Source organism: Dermochelys coriacea, chromosome 3 (assembly GCF_009764565.3).
Source record: "Dermochelys coriacea isolate rDerCor1 chromosome 3, rDerCor1.pri.v4, whole genome shotgun sequence".
Lineage (NCBI taxonomy): Eukaryota > Metazoa > Chordata > Testudines > Dermochelyidae > Dermochelys > Dermochelys coriacea.
Window position 1 is genome coordinate 209,212,497 of NC_050070.1, and position 13,792 is coordinate 209,226,288.

At 40.1% G+C, this 13,792-nt stretch overlaps 1 protein-coding gene across 5 annotated transcripts in view; it reads right to left on the reverse strand.

Annotated features, from left to right (window-relative positions):
* Window positions 1-13,792, reverse strand: part of ZC3H6 (zinc finger CCCH-type containing 6) — an 80,850-nt gene that overhangs the window by 33,114 nt on the left and 33,944 nt on the right. For all 5 annotated transcript variants that reach the window (XM_038396026.2, XM_043512388.1, XM_043512385.1 and 2 more), the window contains 3 exons: window positions 6,421-6,604; window positions 2,391-2,513; window positions 281-536 (listed from right to left, as the gene is read on the reverse strand). In XM_038396026.2, coding sequence (XP_038251954.1) covers window positions 281-536; window positions 2,391-2,513; window positions 6,421-6,604 — 563 coding nt within the window. The remainder of the gene's footprint in view (window positions 1-280; window positions 537-2,390; window positions 2,514-6,420; window positions 6,605-13,792) is intronic.

Below are 13,792 nucleotides of genomic sequence, written 5' to 3' on the forward strand. Positions count from 1 at the left end.
TCTGAAATACTGGACTCAAACTAAGAGAAATTACTGAAAAACTGGGTGTGACGTATCATTTTGAAGTGGTGTTGTAGCTGTATTGGTTCTAGGACACGAGAGAAACAAGGTAGATGAGGTAATATCTTTCATTGGACCAACTTCTGTTGATGAAAGAGACAAGCTTGTTAAAGATATTATCTAACCTGCCTTGTCTAACCCCCCCCCTCCATTTGTAGGGCACCATCCCATTCTGAACGTTTCTGAAATGAACTAAATTAGCTATTAAACCAAACCTTACCTTTCTGGATTCCTTTCATCCCCTGTTTTTTCACTGGTTCTTTAGGAAATGGAGATCCTAAATCAGTATTTGAAGTTTCTTTAGCTTTTCTATATTGTTTTAACTGATCAGCAAAATCCTCCTCCTTTTCTTCCTCATTATAGTTACCAAAGTTGTCATCACTGTAATTAGTGTATTCATCATATTCCTTGTTTTTTAATTTTTTATTATGTTGTGCCTTCTGGGAAGTCATGTAGTTTCCTGATAAATGTCCATGCTGCATGAAAGGGATAGTGGCAATTAGAAGCAATTTAACATCTCACCCTCCCAAACTCCCCCTTGCCCTCACTTTCTTAAGATGGTTATTTCTACACAATTGTTTTACTGTCAAGTGTTTCATTATTTCCATGATTTCCACAAACTGCACAAGCAAACCTCATTGTTGTAAAGTTCAATTTAATTATTCAATAACAAAATGATTATACTATAATTGTCCATTATGTAGCTTTTACACCTTCCTCAGGACTTCTGATACAAATCTCTGTCAGACTGAAAAATGGACTAAATGGACATTAATCTGATTTGCTACCACAATTCCTTTGTAATATCACACTATTAGGGGAATGCTATTCCTTTAAAAATAAGTTAAAAGTCATGGAAATATGTCTGTTGATGTTCAGTTTTGAAAAAAAGCTGTTCACAAAACAAAAATTTAATACCTAAACTGATTTGGCGATGTACCTTTCACCTAGCTCAAATATACTTTAAATTTATTTGTATAATACGAAATTTGCTAGCATATCATATTTTTTTACTTGATCAATCTACTTGAAAAGTAAGTTACATATACATGATCATCAAATGTATTTAAAAAAAGAAAGGCTATGACCTATTTCTGATAAATTAACAGATTTTTCGTGACACTGAATTAAAATGGAACAGTTATGTAAATATTTCTTTGAATTTTAGTTTTAATTACCAAAGCAGTAGAAGCATGGGAGAAGTGATAAGTTGTCTTGGCTACTGATCAATAAACAAACATTAGATTCATAGAAAGTAAAAAACATACTTTTTTCAGCTACTGATATGACTGAAACTAATATCTAAATAAAATAACAATTATAGATGTATTTTAGAATCTGATGGAAAAGGAGAAATGTGATATTCCAATAAAAATCGTTAATAGGAATTACGTCAACAGTAAAATCTAGAAAATTCAAGTAAAATCATATATCTTAACTTTCTTAATGTTTTTCCATAGCATGATGACATTGATACAAACAAGTGAGTGTGTCTGTCTCTCAGTTAATCAGACATGGTGATGCCAATTAGAATGAAGCATGCTCAGTTCCACCCTTTTCCCACTTTCTGCAGGCAGGATCTTGAGTTTGATGACTAGACTACTAGAGATATAAATAAATTAGGCTATCCAAAAGGTTTTTGAAGAGGTTTTGCACTCAAGTCTTGATGAAAGTCTTTTATCCTTCTCCAGTTTCTCAGTCAGAGATCCAATGCCTCAGCTCCTCTGTCCCTCCTTCAGGGAAATGGCAGAGTCAATTTCTTCCATTGGCTTCTAAAAGGATACCTGATGGTCTGAACTGAAAAACCCAGGACAAATTACCCTAAAAACCCCCCAAAACAGCATGCAAGCTGTGTATTTTTATTGGTAGCTTCTAGAGAGAACTACTGCCATATCCACAGAAGCACAGCCCATTTCCACCATATTAACTATGGAGGCATAGAAAGGGGTTTCTTACAACTACTCCCTGAAAAAAAATGCCTACAAGGATCGGATATGGGCAGAAATAAAAGTTATTTAATTCCCATTGGCACCTTCTTTTCTGATAGAGGAAAAGATACTCCCAATTGCCTGTACCATTGGAACTCATGCTCAGGAAATGTTAAACTGTAAAATCAGAGTTATTCTATAATCGTATAGGTTCGTTAAAAAAGTAATACGGTAGTACATCTGGAAACTTACCCCACAGAAATGAGACCTAAATATATTGCCAGAATGAAATCTTTGTTAAGCATAGATTAGGGACATATGGATTTATAAATAGCACAGTATTAATTATTTAAATATTGTAGATAAATGGAATAAATGAAAAATCAGTTTTATAAGTTATACCTGAAGGAATGAGCTATCATAATCTCTGTACAAACCAACTCCCTTCTTATGTGGTCTTTCTGTACGTTCAATATCAGAATCCAGGCTGTAGTCTGAACTGTCATCACTGGAGGGGGAATTATGCTGAAAGAGAAAACCAATGTTACTTCTATAATGTTCTTATACAAAGGACTGTATATATTAATTAGTATATAATATAAAATATTAACTCATGATATCAAATCAGACTATCTACTCTCTCTCTCTCTCTCTCTCTGCTTTCAGGGGCAACCTAGAAAGGTGTATGGTTTATTGCCACTAATCCTCTTCCTTGGCTTGACAGAAGATGAGGGGTCAGATTTGATCATGCTTGGTAAGGATCTCTAGGCAGAGCTAAATCCAATAAAATGCCCTTGAATCTCCCTCATGATTTTTAGGGGGCTGGAGTGCTGCATTCTACAAGGGCTGCTTGAAGAGCTGAAGCAGCTTCTCCACTCTTCAAGGTGGGAGGACTGCAGGGGTACTTATTTTCAGTGCTGCTGCTGCTGCTTGAACAGTCTGTACTTTTTTCTGGCTTCCTGATCTCTCCTTTCCATGGAGAACTCTCTGTTGTCAGAGCTGCTTCTGCCTCCTGGAGGAGGGTGGATTGTGAGGTGAGATGAACTTAAACTGCAGATCAGACCAAGGTGCTTAGATCAATGAAGGAGGGTCTTCCTGCCCTTCCCTGTGTTCCGTCCCTGTACCAATGCCTTTCCTAAGGGCAGGGTCAGGACTGAGACTGCATCTGAACTATAACCACCCCTTTATTCTGGGGGCTGCAGCTGCTGCCCTCGAGTGAGGCTGCTGGACTCTGAGGTAGTAATCCATTTGGGTAGTTCCAGAATTCCCTCTTACTCTAGAGAGGCTGAATCCCTGGCAGGAGAAGGGGAAGTGTTCTTCACAGAGCTTACTACCTATAAGGGATTTCTGAGGGGACACTCTTCCCTAAGTTTTCTTTTTGAGTCTAAGCTGCCCCTACACTTGAGGCAGAAATGTCTGGTAATGCTAGGATGATTCTGACCCTTGCTCCTTCTCAGCCATTTTGGAAACCTGGTAAGGAGGTTTGGGGAAGCACATGGGAAGGGGAAGGTACTGGGTCCTCTGCTGCTTATGGGATTGAAGGTTCCAAGCTGTCAGTGCCTCACATGTGCGGCTGTGGCAACTGATCACTACATCTTCTTATAAGTGTCTGAGGTCTGCTTCTTTGTTCCCTAAGAAGGTTATTATTACAGGAAAAGAATGTGTCCTCCATCTGCTGGAGACTAACAGAAATCTGAGTTATGGCTAGAACCTTATATGTGAGGGATATGACAACACAAGACAGCGTTCCCTCTTCATGTGCTGACCTGTATGTGTTTAGACTGATTTAGAAGATTAAAGAGAGAATTTATTTTGTTTGAGCAGCACCCATCAAAGATTTCTAATAATTGGCTTCAGAATCTCTGGTTTCATTTATAAAATCAGCTTCTTGTCCAAACAGTTAATGATACAATACTGAAAACAATTGACTAATTGATGCCTTAGTCTGCAGAGAGCCTGAAATAGTAACTCCAAGTCGGGCAATCTGTCCTATTAATTTCAGACAGGGTACCGTGGAATCTGGAATGGCGTAACCATGGCATCTAGCATTTTCCAAGAAGCCATGTAATTCAGAATTTTTATCATCAAATTCATCATCTTGCTGTAGACAGGCATTTTGTTTTCTCTCTCTGCCCAGCTGGGACCTATCTGCAAATGCCCCTCTCTCCAGTTTCCTTCGCACAAAAGCAGTTAAATGGGACTACAGTGCATGCTAAATACACTGTTCTATGAAGCCAGGCAGTAGAGTCAGGGAGACATGCTGGAGTCCTGCTTGTAGGCAGGGAATGGGGACAGCTAAAATCATTCTTGTGGTACTTCTCTGATCCCTCTCCAATTTATCAACATCCTCCTTAAATTGTGGACACCAGAACTGGACACAGTATTCCATCAGCATCCACACCACTACCAATATAGAGGTAAAATAATCTCTACTGCTACTTGAGATTTCCCTGTTTATGCATCCCTGGATCACATTTAGTTATTAGGTTGCAAAATCAAGCACCTGAAAGTTAGCAAATGACAGATTTACAGTTGCCTATGCAACCTTAACTCTGCCCCCCCCCATGCATCCCACCTGTGAAATGTAGGGGGGTCCTACGGAAAAAATAGCGTATGATTGCATAATTAAAGACTGAATAATACCGCATATTGTATAAGGAGCCAGAACTAAGTTTACACAGGCAACTGTAAGTCTGGCATTTTCTAACTTTCAAGTGCTTGACTTTTCAAACTATATAACTTTCTTTTAACATACAAAAAAGTATGTGGTTTCCTAGTTGTTGTTTAAAGGGGAAAAAACCAAGTTCTATTAATACACATTTGCAGCAGAAGACGGCTATTTATCGCAGACAGGTGATATGCTTCTTGTGCCCTGTGCTGGGTGTAGGGAGTGGTCAGGGAAGGCCTGCTTTGTAGTTTTAGTCCTGTTTTTTTACACACATAAATAGAATGTGTGTCTTTCAGAGCTTGTATAACTTTATAATTAAAACCAAATTTACTTTATTCTTCAGAGTCCTGAAATTCTTCTGCTATATGAAGCAAAAAGGTAAGGAATAAAATAAAGTGAGGCTGGGAAATGCTATCTTATAGTTATAAGCAGGAGAATTGGAGTCAGAAAATCTAGGCTCTGTTTCCAGCTCTGCTACTGTCTCTGAATGACCTTGAGCAAGTCATTTAACCCCCTTCTCCACCTCTATTAAATGGGTATATTTTCCAACCTTTTATACTCTGATGACTACACCAGATTAAGTGCGAAGTACAATCAATACCATATCACTTATTAAATAAAATATAACTCCTATCTTTGTAATTTACATGGATAATAAAACATTACACAATCTCAAATGTTCCCATCTCTAGCTTATGAAAATATTAATAAGTCCTGAGTGGATAGGCATGATTACACTGCCTCCACTTGTTTCTATGTTATTCAGTGTTAAATTGCAGAGTGGTATGTGGATGTAATATGCATACTCAGGGATGCCTGCACTAGACGTTTTCACTAAGGATTTCCCACCATTGCTACCACGGGTTCAGTGGCACTAGTGGTAGCACGCATGGGAGCTCTAGTGTGAAATCCTGGTCCCGGTGAAGTCAGTCAGGATTTCGCCCCTAAGGCTCCAAGTAGCAGCCAGCATTTAATCACCAAGTCAACTAACTCTGCTCACAATGAGCCTATATGCCAAGATATGGGAGAGCTTCTGCCCTATGTGGTGCCTCCAGAGGAGAGATGGGACACTGGGTCCCCATGTGCTAGGTCCAGGATGTGTGGTTAAAGGCAGAGAGTGTGGGAGAAGCAGAGCCCAGCCCAGTTCCACCACGATCTTCTGCAACAGCTGCACTGACAGCTTCCAGGCCAGTGCATGTTGCGGCTCTAGCTGCTGGTGGCCTACTTTTTAGAATATTTGTTTTCAGTTATTATTTTGGAATGCTGCCAAAATTTACCTACTATGCACAACCAACAGAAGAAAAATGGAGTTTTAACAATTTATAATTCACCTAAACCTGAACAGGGACTAATATAGTAGTAATATAATGAAAGTGAACTACCTGAAATACTTCTATTCATAATTTGGAGTTTATAAAAAGCTAGCTGCTGAGTTTCTGAAACTGACTTTTGCAGTGCAGTAGCCAGAGAAATTGATTTACCATCTCTTGTCCTGGACAAATTCAGTCACTGAAGTCACACTTGTTTATGTTAAGAGCGAATACAACCCAATATTTTAAATCAAAATTCCATGATAAACATTTTTTGAGGGGCCTTTCATACAGTGGCTCAATTTTTTCTATCATTCATATAGTGTCCAAAGAAGTGCTAGGTGCTGAGGGGAAATAACATCTTTCAGATATGTTGTCCAATTTCCTGGATGAGAAAAAGTAAACTGTGTAGGTACAGTAATCATATCCAATATTTTGGTTTGCATTTTCTAACCTTATGTTTATCCCGTCTTCTCCTTTTTGATTTTTTCTTTTCCTTTTCTTTTTTGCGTTTCTTTCGTGATTTTCTATGTGCTTTTTCATTTTTCTGTTTTTCTTCCCCTTTTGCATCCGGTTCTTCCTGAACTTCTTCAAATCCTGCATCATCTATTTCACCATCTTCTAGCTCACCATCTTCCCTGTGTGGGAAAGGTATGATTTAGATTAAATATGAATTTCGTAAATTAAAGGCATGTAGTACAAAACTGCTCATTTGCCCATTTTCAACAATAAAAGCCAATAAAGAATTTTTTTTAAACTACCAAGTCTCTCTCTTTCCTTCAACTAAATTTATTAAACAATAAATCTTTAAACAGTCACCCAAAGAGTTACTATGTTTTTTTCCCATTGTTTAAATAGTGTATGCAAATCATAAATTACTTCTGGTACTGAGGCCAAGACCAGTTTATATACAAATAAAAATTACAATAAATTTTAAACCACTCATAACTAAGGTCCTCTTTACATTAGGAATACTGCCATATCAGGGCACTAGCAACTTCAAAGTGTGTCCTAGCTTGGTTACAGTTTCGATTTGTAGTGTACAATGGGTCTTTAACTACTTTTCATAACCAGGCCAAAGCCTTGGTTGGACCACAGCTTTCACCAGGTCATCAAAAAGAGTTAAGGTCCAGTTTACATTACAAACTATAATAATGTTTTCCACTGATTTACAGAACAACAGTATTACTACTAGGAGCCCTAATTGTGTTGTGTATGTAACAGACAGGGCATAAATTATATATGAGTAAGGCTCTTAGAAAGCTGAGTAGTAAGTGAGACTGTACAATAAATATGGAAGTGATTCCACCCTTAGAAAACACTACACTTCATATGAATGAATTTTCTTCATTTTAGGAACAAAATTTATCATAAAACTGAGATTGGGCCCATAACAGTAGCAAATTTGCAATGCTTACCCCATGTGAAAAATCTCCCTTAAGAAAAAGGAACTATTTCACAAGTAAGGATTATAGGAACTTGCCCTATAACTCTGATGTTAAAGCAGCTATTCAAAGAAGCAAGCTGGTTTTAACAGTCCTAAACAAAGCAACTAAAGGTGGACTAATTTCATACATTCCACTATATTAACTATCTAGGTTAGAAAAAGAACACTACTGTGACATAAAAACTGCCATACTGGGTCAGACCAATGTGCAGTATAAGCCACGATGAGCAGGGATGCAAAACCATGCTCTGAAGCGTCCCTAGCCACTGTTTGCCAGAAGCTGGGAATGGATCACTTGATAATTACCTGTTCTGTACATTCCCTCTGGGACACCTGGCATTGGCCACTGTCAGACAGGATACTGGGCTAGATGGACAATTGGTCTGATCCAGTATGGCCGTTCTTATGTAGTAGCCTTTCTTCATCAGTGGCCAGTACCAAAGCTTCAGGGGGAATGTACAGAACAGGATAATTTTGGAGCGATCCACCCCTATTTTCTCCTCCTGGCATCTGGCAGTCAGACATTTAGGGACACCCAAAAATGGGATTGCATCCCTGATCATCTCAGCTAATAGTCATTGATGGACCTATCCTCCATGCACTTATTTAGTTCTTTTTTGAACCCAGTTATACTTTTGCCCATCACAACTTTCCATGGCAATGAGTTCCACAAGTTAACTGTGCATTGTGTACTTCTTCTTGTTTGTATTAAGCCTGCTGCCTATTAATTTCATTGGCTGATCCCTGGTTTTGTACTGTGGGAAAGGGTAAATAACTCTTCTCTGTTCACTTTTTCCACACCATTCGTGATTTTATAGACTTCTATCATATTTCCCCTTAATCATCTCTTTTCTCAGAAGAATAGCTCTAATCTTTAGTCTCTCTTCATATAAAAGCCATTCCATACCTGTGACCATCTTTGTTTCCCTTCTCTGAACCTTTTCCAGTTCCACCACATCCTTTTTGAGATGGGGCAATCAGAACTGGACACAGTATTCAAGAGCACGCCATGGGTTAATATAGTGGCATTATAGTATTTTCTATCCTTTTCCTAATAGTTCCTAACATTCTGTTAGCCTTTTTGACTACTGCTGCGCATTGAGCTAAAGTTTTCAGAGAACGAGCCCTGATGACTGACTCAAGATCTCTTTCTTGAGTGGTAACAGTTCATTTAGAATCCGTCATTTTATATGTGCAGTTGGGATTATTTTTTCCAACATGCATTACTTTGCACTTATCAACATAGAATTTCATCTGCCATTTTGTTGCCCAGTCACCCAGTTTAGTGAGACCCCTTTGTAATGCTTTGCAGGCAGCTTCGGCCTAACTTTAATAATTTTGCATCATCTGTAAATTTTGCCACTTCACTGTCCACTCCCTGTTCCAGATTAATGAATATGTTGAACAGCATAGATCCCAGTACAGACCCTGGGAGAACTCCACTATTTACCTCTCTCCATTGTGAAAACCGGCCATTTATCCTTACCCTTTGTTTATCATCTTTTAAACAGTTACCAATCCATGAAAGAGGATCTTCCCTCTTATTTCACAACTACATAGTTTTCTTAAGAGCCTTTGGTGAGGGATCTTGTCAAAAAACTTTCTGAAAGTCCAAGTACACTGGATTACCTTTGTCCACGTTTGTTGCTCCCCTCAAAATAGTCTAATAGATTGCTAAAGCATGCTTTCCCTTTACAAAACCCAGATTGACTCTTCCCCAACAAGTCATGTTTATTTATGTTTGATAATTTTGTTCTTTACTACATTTATATGAATTTATCCAATACTGAATATAGACTCACCAGCCTGTAATTGCCAGGATAGCCCCTGGAACCCCTTTAAAAAATTGATGTTTCATTAGCTACGTTCCCATCACCTGATACAGAGGCTTATTTCAGTGATTGGTTACATACTAGTTAGTAGTTCTGCAATTTCATACCTGAGTTCCCTCAGAACTCTTGGATGAATACCATTTGGTTCTGGTGACTTATTAGTGTTTAGTTTACCAATTTGTTCTAAAACCTCTTCTATTGACACATCAACATGGGACAGTACTTCAGGTCTGTCACGCCAAAATAAAAGCTCTGATGGATCTCCCCCACCGCTCTGCTGTGAAGACTGATGCAAAGAATTCATTTAGCTTCTCTGCAATGGCCTTGTCTTCCCTGAGTACTCATTTAACACCTTGATTGTCTCTAGTGGCCCCACTGCATGTTTGGCAGGCTTCCTGCTTCTGATATACTTAAAAAAAATTCTTACTGTTAGCAACTAGCTAAAGATGCAAAAACTATCTAAATAAACTCAAACTTTGTAAGCCATCTATGCTACTGACTTGGTAATTCCAACTAGTGGAATTTTATTCTGTGTGTGCATTTCTATGATCATATACCAAATAAATGAATAGGTATACTAATGGTGGACATTATACACAGCCAAATTACAATAGGTAAAAAATAAAAAGCTTCTTTGTTGAAGCAGTAAACTATATATGAAGTTATAAATCTGTTTTGAACCAAAACACAGAATGTATTGATTGCTACTGTATAAACTAGGTCATACACCATTTTGTGGTTGTGTAAAAACCTGGTTGCTTTTCCTCCCCCCAAAAAAACCCTAATTTACTGGTTCTTTTCAGGTTTTATCAAGGGTTGTGGGTTAAAATTTTGTTTAAATTTGTGTCAGATTTCAATACTTTCACAAGCTATATTTGAAAACTGTTTGACCCCAGAAACATCAAACTGTAATTTCAATCTGTGAATGAAAAAGGACAGTCACTTACCTTCTAGTAACGGATTTTTTTCAAGATGCATGGTCCTTATGGGTATTCACTGTCAGTGCGCATGTGCTCTGTGTGTCTGTGCCTCCTTGTGCTCCCAAATGAGGGCAGAAAGGGTGGTGTGGACTAACTGCCTTTCCAGTTCTGACTCTACTGTGAATCACATGATGAGCTGAACACAGGGGAAGAAGGGCGGGTCATGAATACCCATACAGACCACACATTTAAAAAAAGTCCAGTTCCTAAAAGGTAAGTAATCTTCCTTTCTTCTTTGAGTGCTGGTTCCCAGGGGTATTCACTGTGACTTCCAAGCACTGCTTGTTGAAGAGGAGGGTGAAAGTAAATATGCTGTACTACAGAGTGGAGAACCACTAAGCCCAAAGGAGGCATCCCCCAGCCAAAGCCTGAACCAGATGTAATGTGATGGTGAAGGTATGAATGAAGCCCCAAGTGGCTGCTCTGCATATCTCTGTTATAGCAGACAACATACCCCCATATCTCAATGTCTGTACTTTGACCCATTAAACTTTTATCCCCAGTCGAGGAGACAGCAGATTATGTATTCCTTACGCCACCCGCTCCTAAACTGAATTTCGCACCCGTTGATAATCTGTACCTTATTCCCTGATAACCAGAAACTTCTACGCCTAAACTCTGTACTGTTTTCTTTTTACTTCAACATTATCTTAATAAAATTATTAAGCCCTAACAGTTTGAGGAGGGGTTTTTATATGATCCTAGCAAAGGAGGATGCAGGAGGAAATCTACTTATCTTTTGGCAACACAGTAGTAATGAACAACCCTGGAGACTTTCAAAAGGATGTTGTTTTGTGCAGGTCGAAGGCTAGAGCCTGGTGCATGCTTAGGGAATAGAGTTTTGCCGCCTCCATGCTGTGGTGAGGTTTAGGGTAAAACAGTGGAAGGCGAGTAATTTGGTTAAAGTGAAATTCACAAGGCACTTTAGGTATGAATTTTGGATACAGCTGAAAAGAAACCTTGTCCTTGTGAAAAATTGTATACATAAAAGCTACAAGCTCTCCTATCCTTGTAGCAAAGGTAATAGCTGTAAAGAAGTCGACTTTCAAAGAAAAGTGTAGGAGGGAACAGGAGACATAGGGTACACATGGTGGTCTTGTGAGGGCAGAAAGGAAGAGGGCTAGATCCCAGTTCGGGACCAGTTTTGAGACTAGAGGGAACTTCTTCATAATGCCCTTTAGGAACTTTGCAGCAGTGAGATGTGTAAAGTCTAAACACACCTCCATTGGGGGGTGGAATGCACCGATGGCTGCAAAATGTCCCCATAGGGAGCCGAGAGACAAGCCCAACATCTTCACTGAAAGAAGATACTCGAGCATGAGGAGGGTTCCTGATGCCTTAGGAGGTAAGTTGTGCTGCTGACACCAAGGAGAATTGTTTCCATTTAAAGGTACCACATTTCTGCTTCGAGGATCTCCTGCTGTTATTCAGGATGGAGTAAACTCTCTGAGAGCATGATCTCGTCTTTATGTAAACTGACCATCCAAAAACCACACTACCCGATGCAGAAGAGATAGGGTGGGATGGCTCATCCTGCCCTTGTTCTGGAACAGCACGCCCGATAATGGTTGTAGGTGAATTCATAAATGGGAAGACAGCTGTAGGACGGTGGTGAACTACAAATGCCCTGGCCAGCATGCTGCTATCAGGATTACTGTCACTCTGTAGAGCTTGATCTTCCTAAGCATACAAAGAAACAAGAGAATGGGAGAGAAGGTGTCTATCAGTAGATCTGACCATTACACCAGAAAGGCATCCACTCCAGAACAGATGCCGTGGGTGGCCTGGGAGCAGCACGCTAGTCAGTTCTTTTCCACTAGGTTGCAAAAAGATCCGAAGATAGGAACATCGCTGCTAAAAGATATGCTGTACTACTGACAAGTGGAGTTCCCACTCATGATCTGTGTGGAAAAGCCTGGTGAAGATGTCTGCCAGGGAGTTCGTTACCCATGGAATGCAAATAGCTGAAAAGGTGATGTAGTGCTGAGAGGTGTTCTGGTGTCTAATGCACCAATTCCAGAGGTGGACTACTTCTCTACAGAGTGGGATAGATCTTGCTCCTTCCTGCTTGTTTATATAGTAGACGGAGGTCAAACTGACCTGAATGTGTGTGGACCGAATGATGGGTAAAAACATCTTGCATGCTTTGTGAACTGCTAGGAACTCAAATAGGTTGATATGTAGCTTGGACTGCTGTGTGGGAGCCTAGTGCTGTGGGCTGTCTGGTTGTGATGTGCTCCCCATCCCAGTAAGGAAATGTGTGGTGAGTGTCTTTGCAGATAGTGCGAAAATGAAGGGTACTTGTAATTCAAGAAGTCAGATTTTGACATCAGATTTTGACATCAGTGCTTGATAATGCACTATTTGGAATGCTAAACTGGCCAAAAAAAAAGTCTTCCTTCCAAAGAGGTCTAACCAGTTGGGACCTTTGTCCAACTGAGTGGGCTTGGGCTCCTCTCTGTGACATCTTGGTCTTAGGGTTGGAAAACAAAAATTTTGCTCCTTTGGGAGGAATGAAGTAACATTTCTCAATCATCTTTGGGGTTGGGGCACAGACAGCAGGTGTGTGCCAAACCACTTTCGTAGGTTCCATAATGGCCTCATTAATCAGGAGTGCTACTTTAGAGGAAGCCATAGCTAGCAAAATGTCAGGAGCTTGTGGGTTGGATCCTGAACCTCCTTTAGCAGAATCTGGATAAAGTCCACAATTCTCCTGAGAAAGTTCTAGTACCACTTAAAATCATCTGGAGGTTTAGAAAAGGCTGGTGATACTGCCTCATCTGGAGAGGACAGAGAAAGTGCCACTGGCAGATTCAGCGGTTTTGGCAGTACCAGCTATTACTGTGGAGATTGTGGTTCTTCGCCCCGTGGTGACCACAGCTGGGTGTATTATACAGAGAACTTGTACTCAGTGGCTTGAAAGTATAGGTGCCAGGGGCCCCAGTAAGATCAATGAGTAGAATCGTAAGAGTATGGAGGTGGAACTCACAGTAAGTTACCATTGGTCAGTAGGCCAGAAATGCTGTTGGTGAGGATATGAGAGCAAGAGAATGGATCTGGAAGTCCTGTCTGAACTGACAGTTCTCAGTTAGGTAGCTGGGGGGACTGTAGGTACTGGCTCATTCTTGTCTGATGAAAAAGAGTCCTCAAGATCCAATGATGGGGCTGAAGGTGCCATGGGATCCGATCCCTACCAACCAGTAACGGGAGCAGCTGGGTAGCACAGTGACTAAGCCTGACCCCCCAGTACATGACTGGTCTCCAGTACCAGCAAATGCCAAGTGGATGGCACTGGGACTTCCTGCAGCAGGATCAGTTCTGAGAAAATTGGAAATTTCAGGTCATATAGATAGGCCCTCCAGAAGAGCAGACTGAGGTCCTACCTAAGATAACCTGTGCAAGGGCAGTAATGTCAAACAGAGGGAGAACAATTCCTTCTGCCATGCAGATGCTACCACCATCCTTTCAGTGAATGGTTTTGGAGCACTGGCAGTTCCCAGCATCATCTGCTCCTCCTCCTTCCTGTAAGCTTCAGGAGCAACCATTCTGGGGCATGGAGTCTCAGGT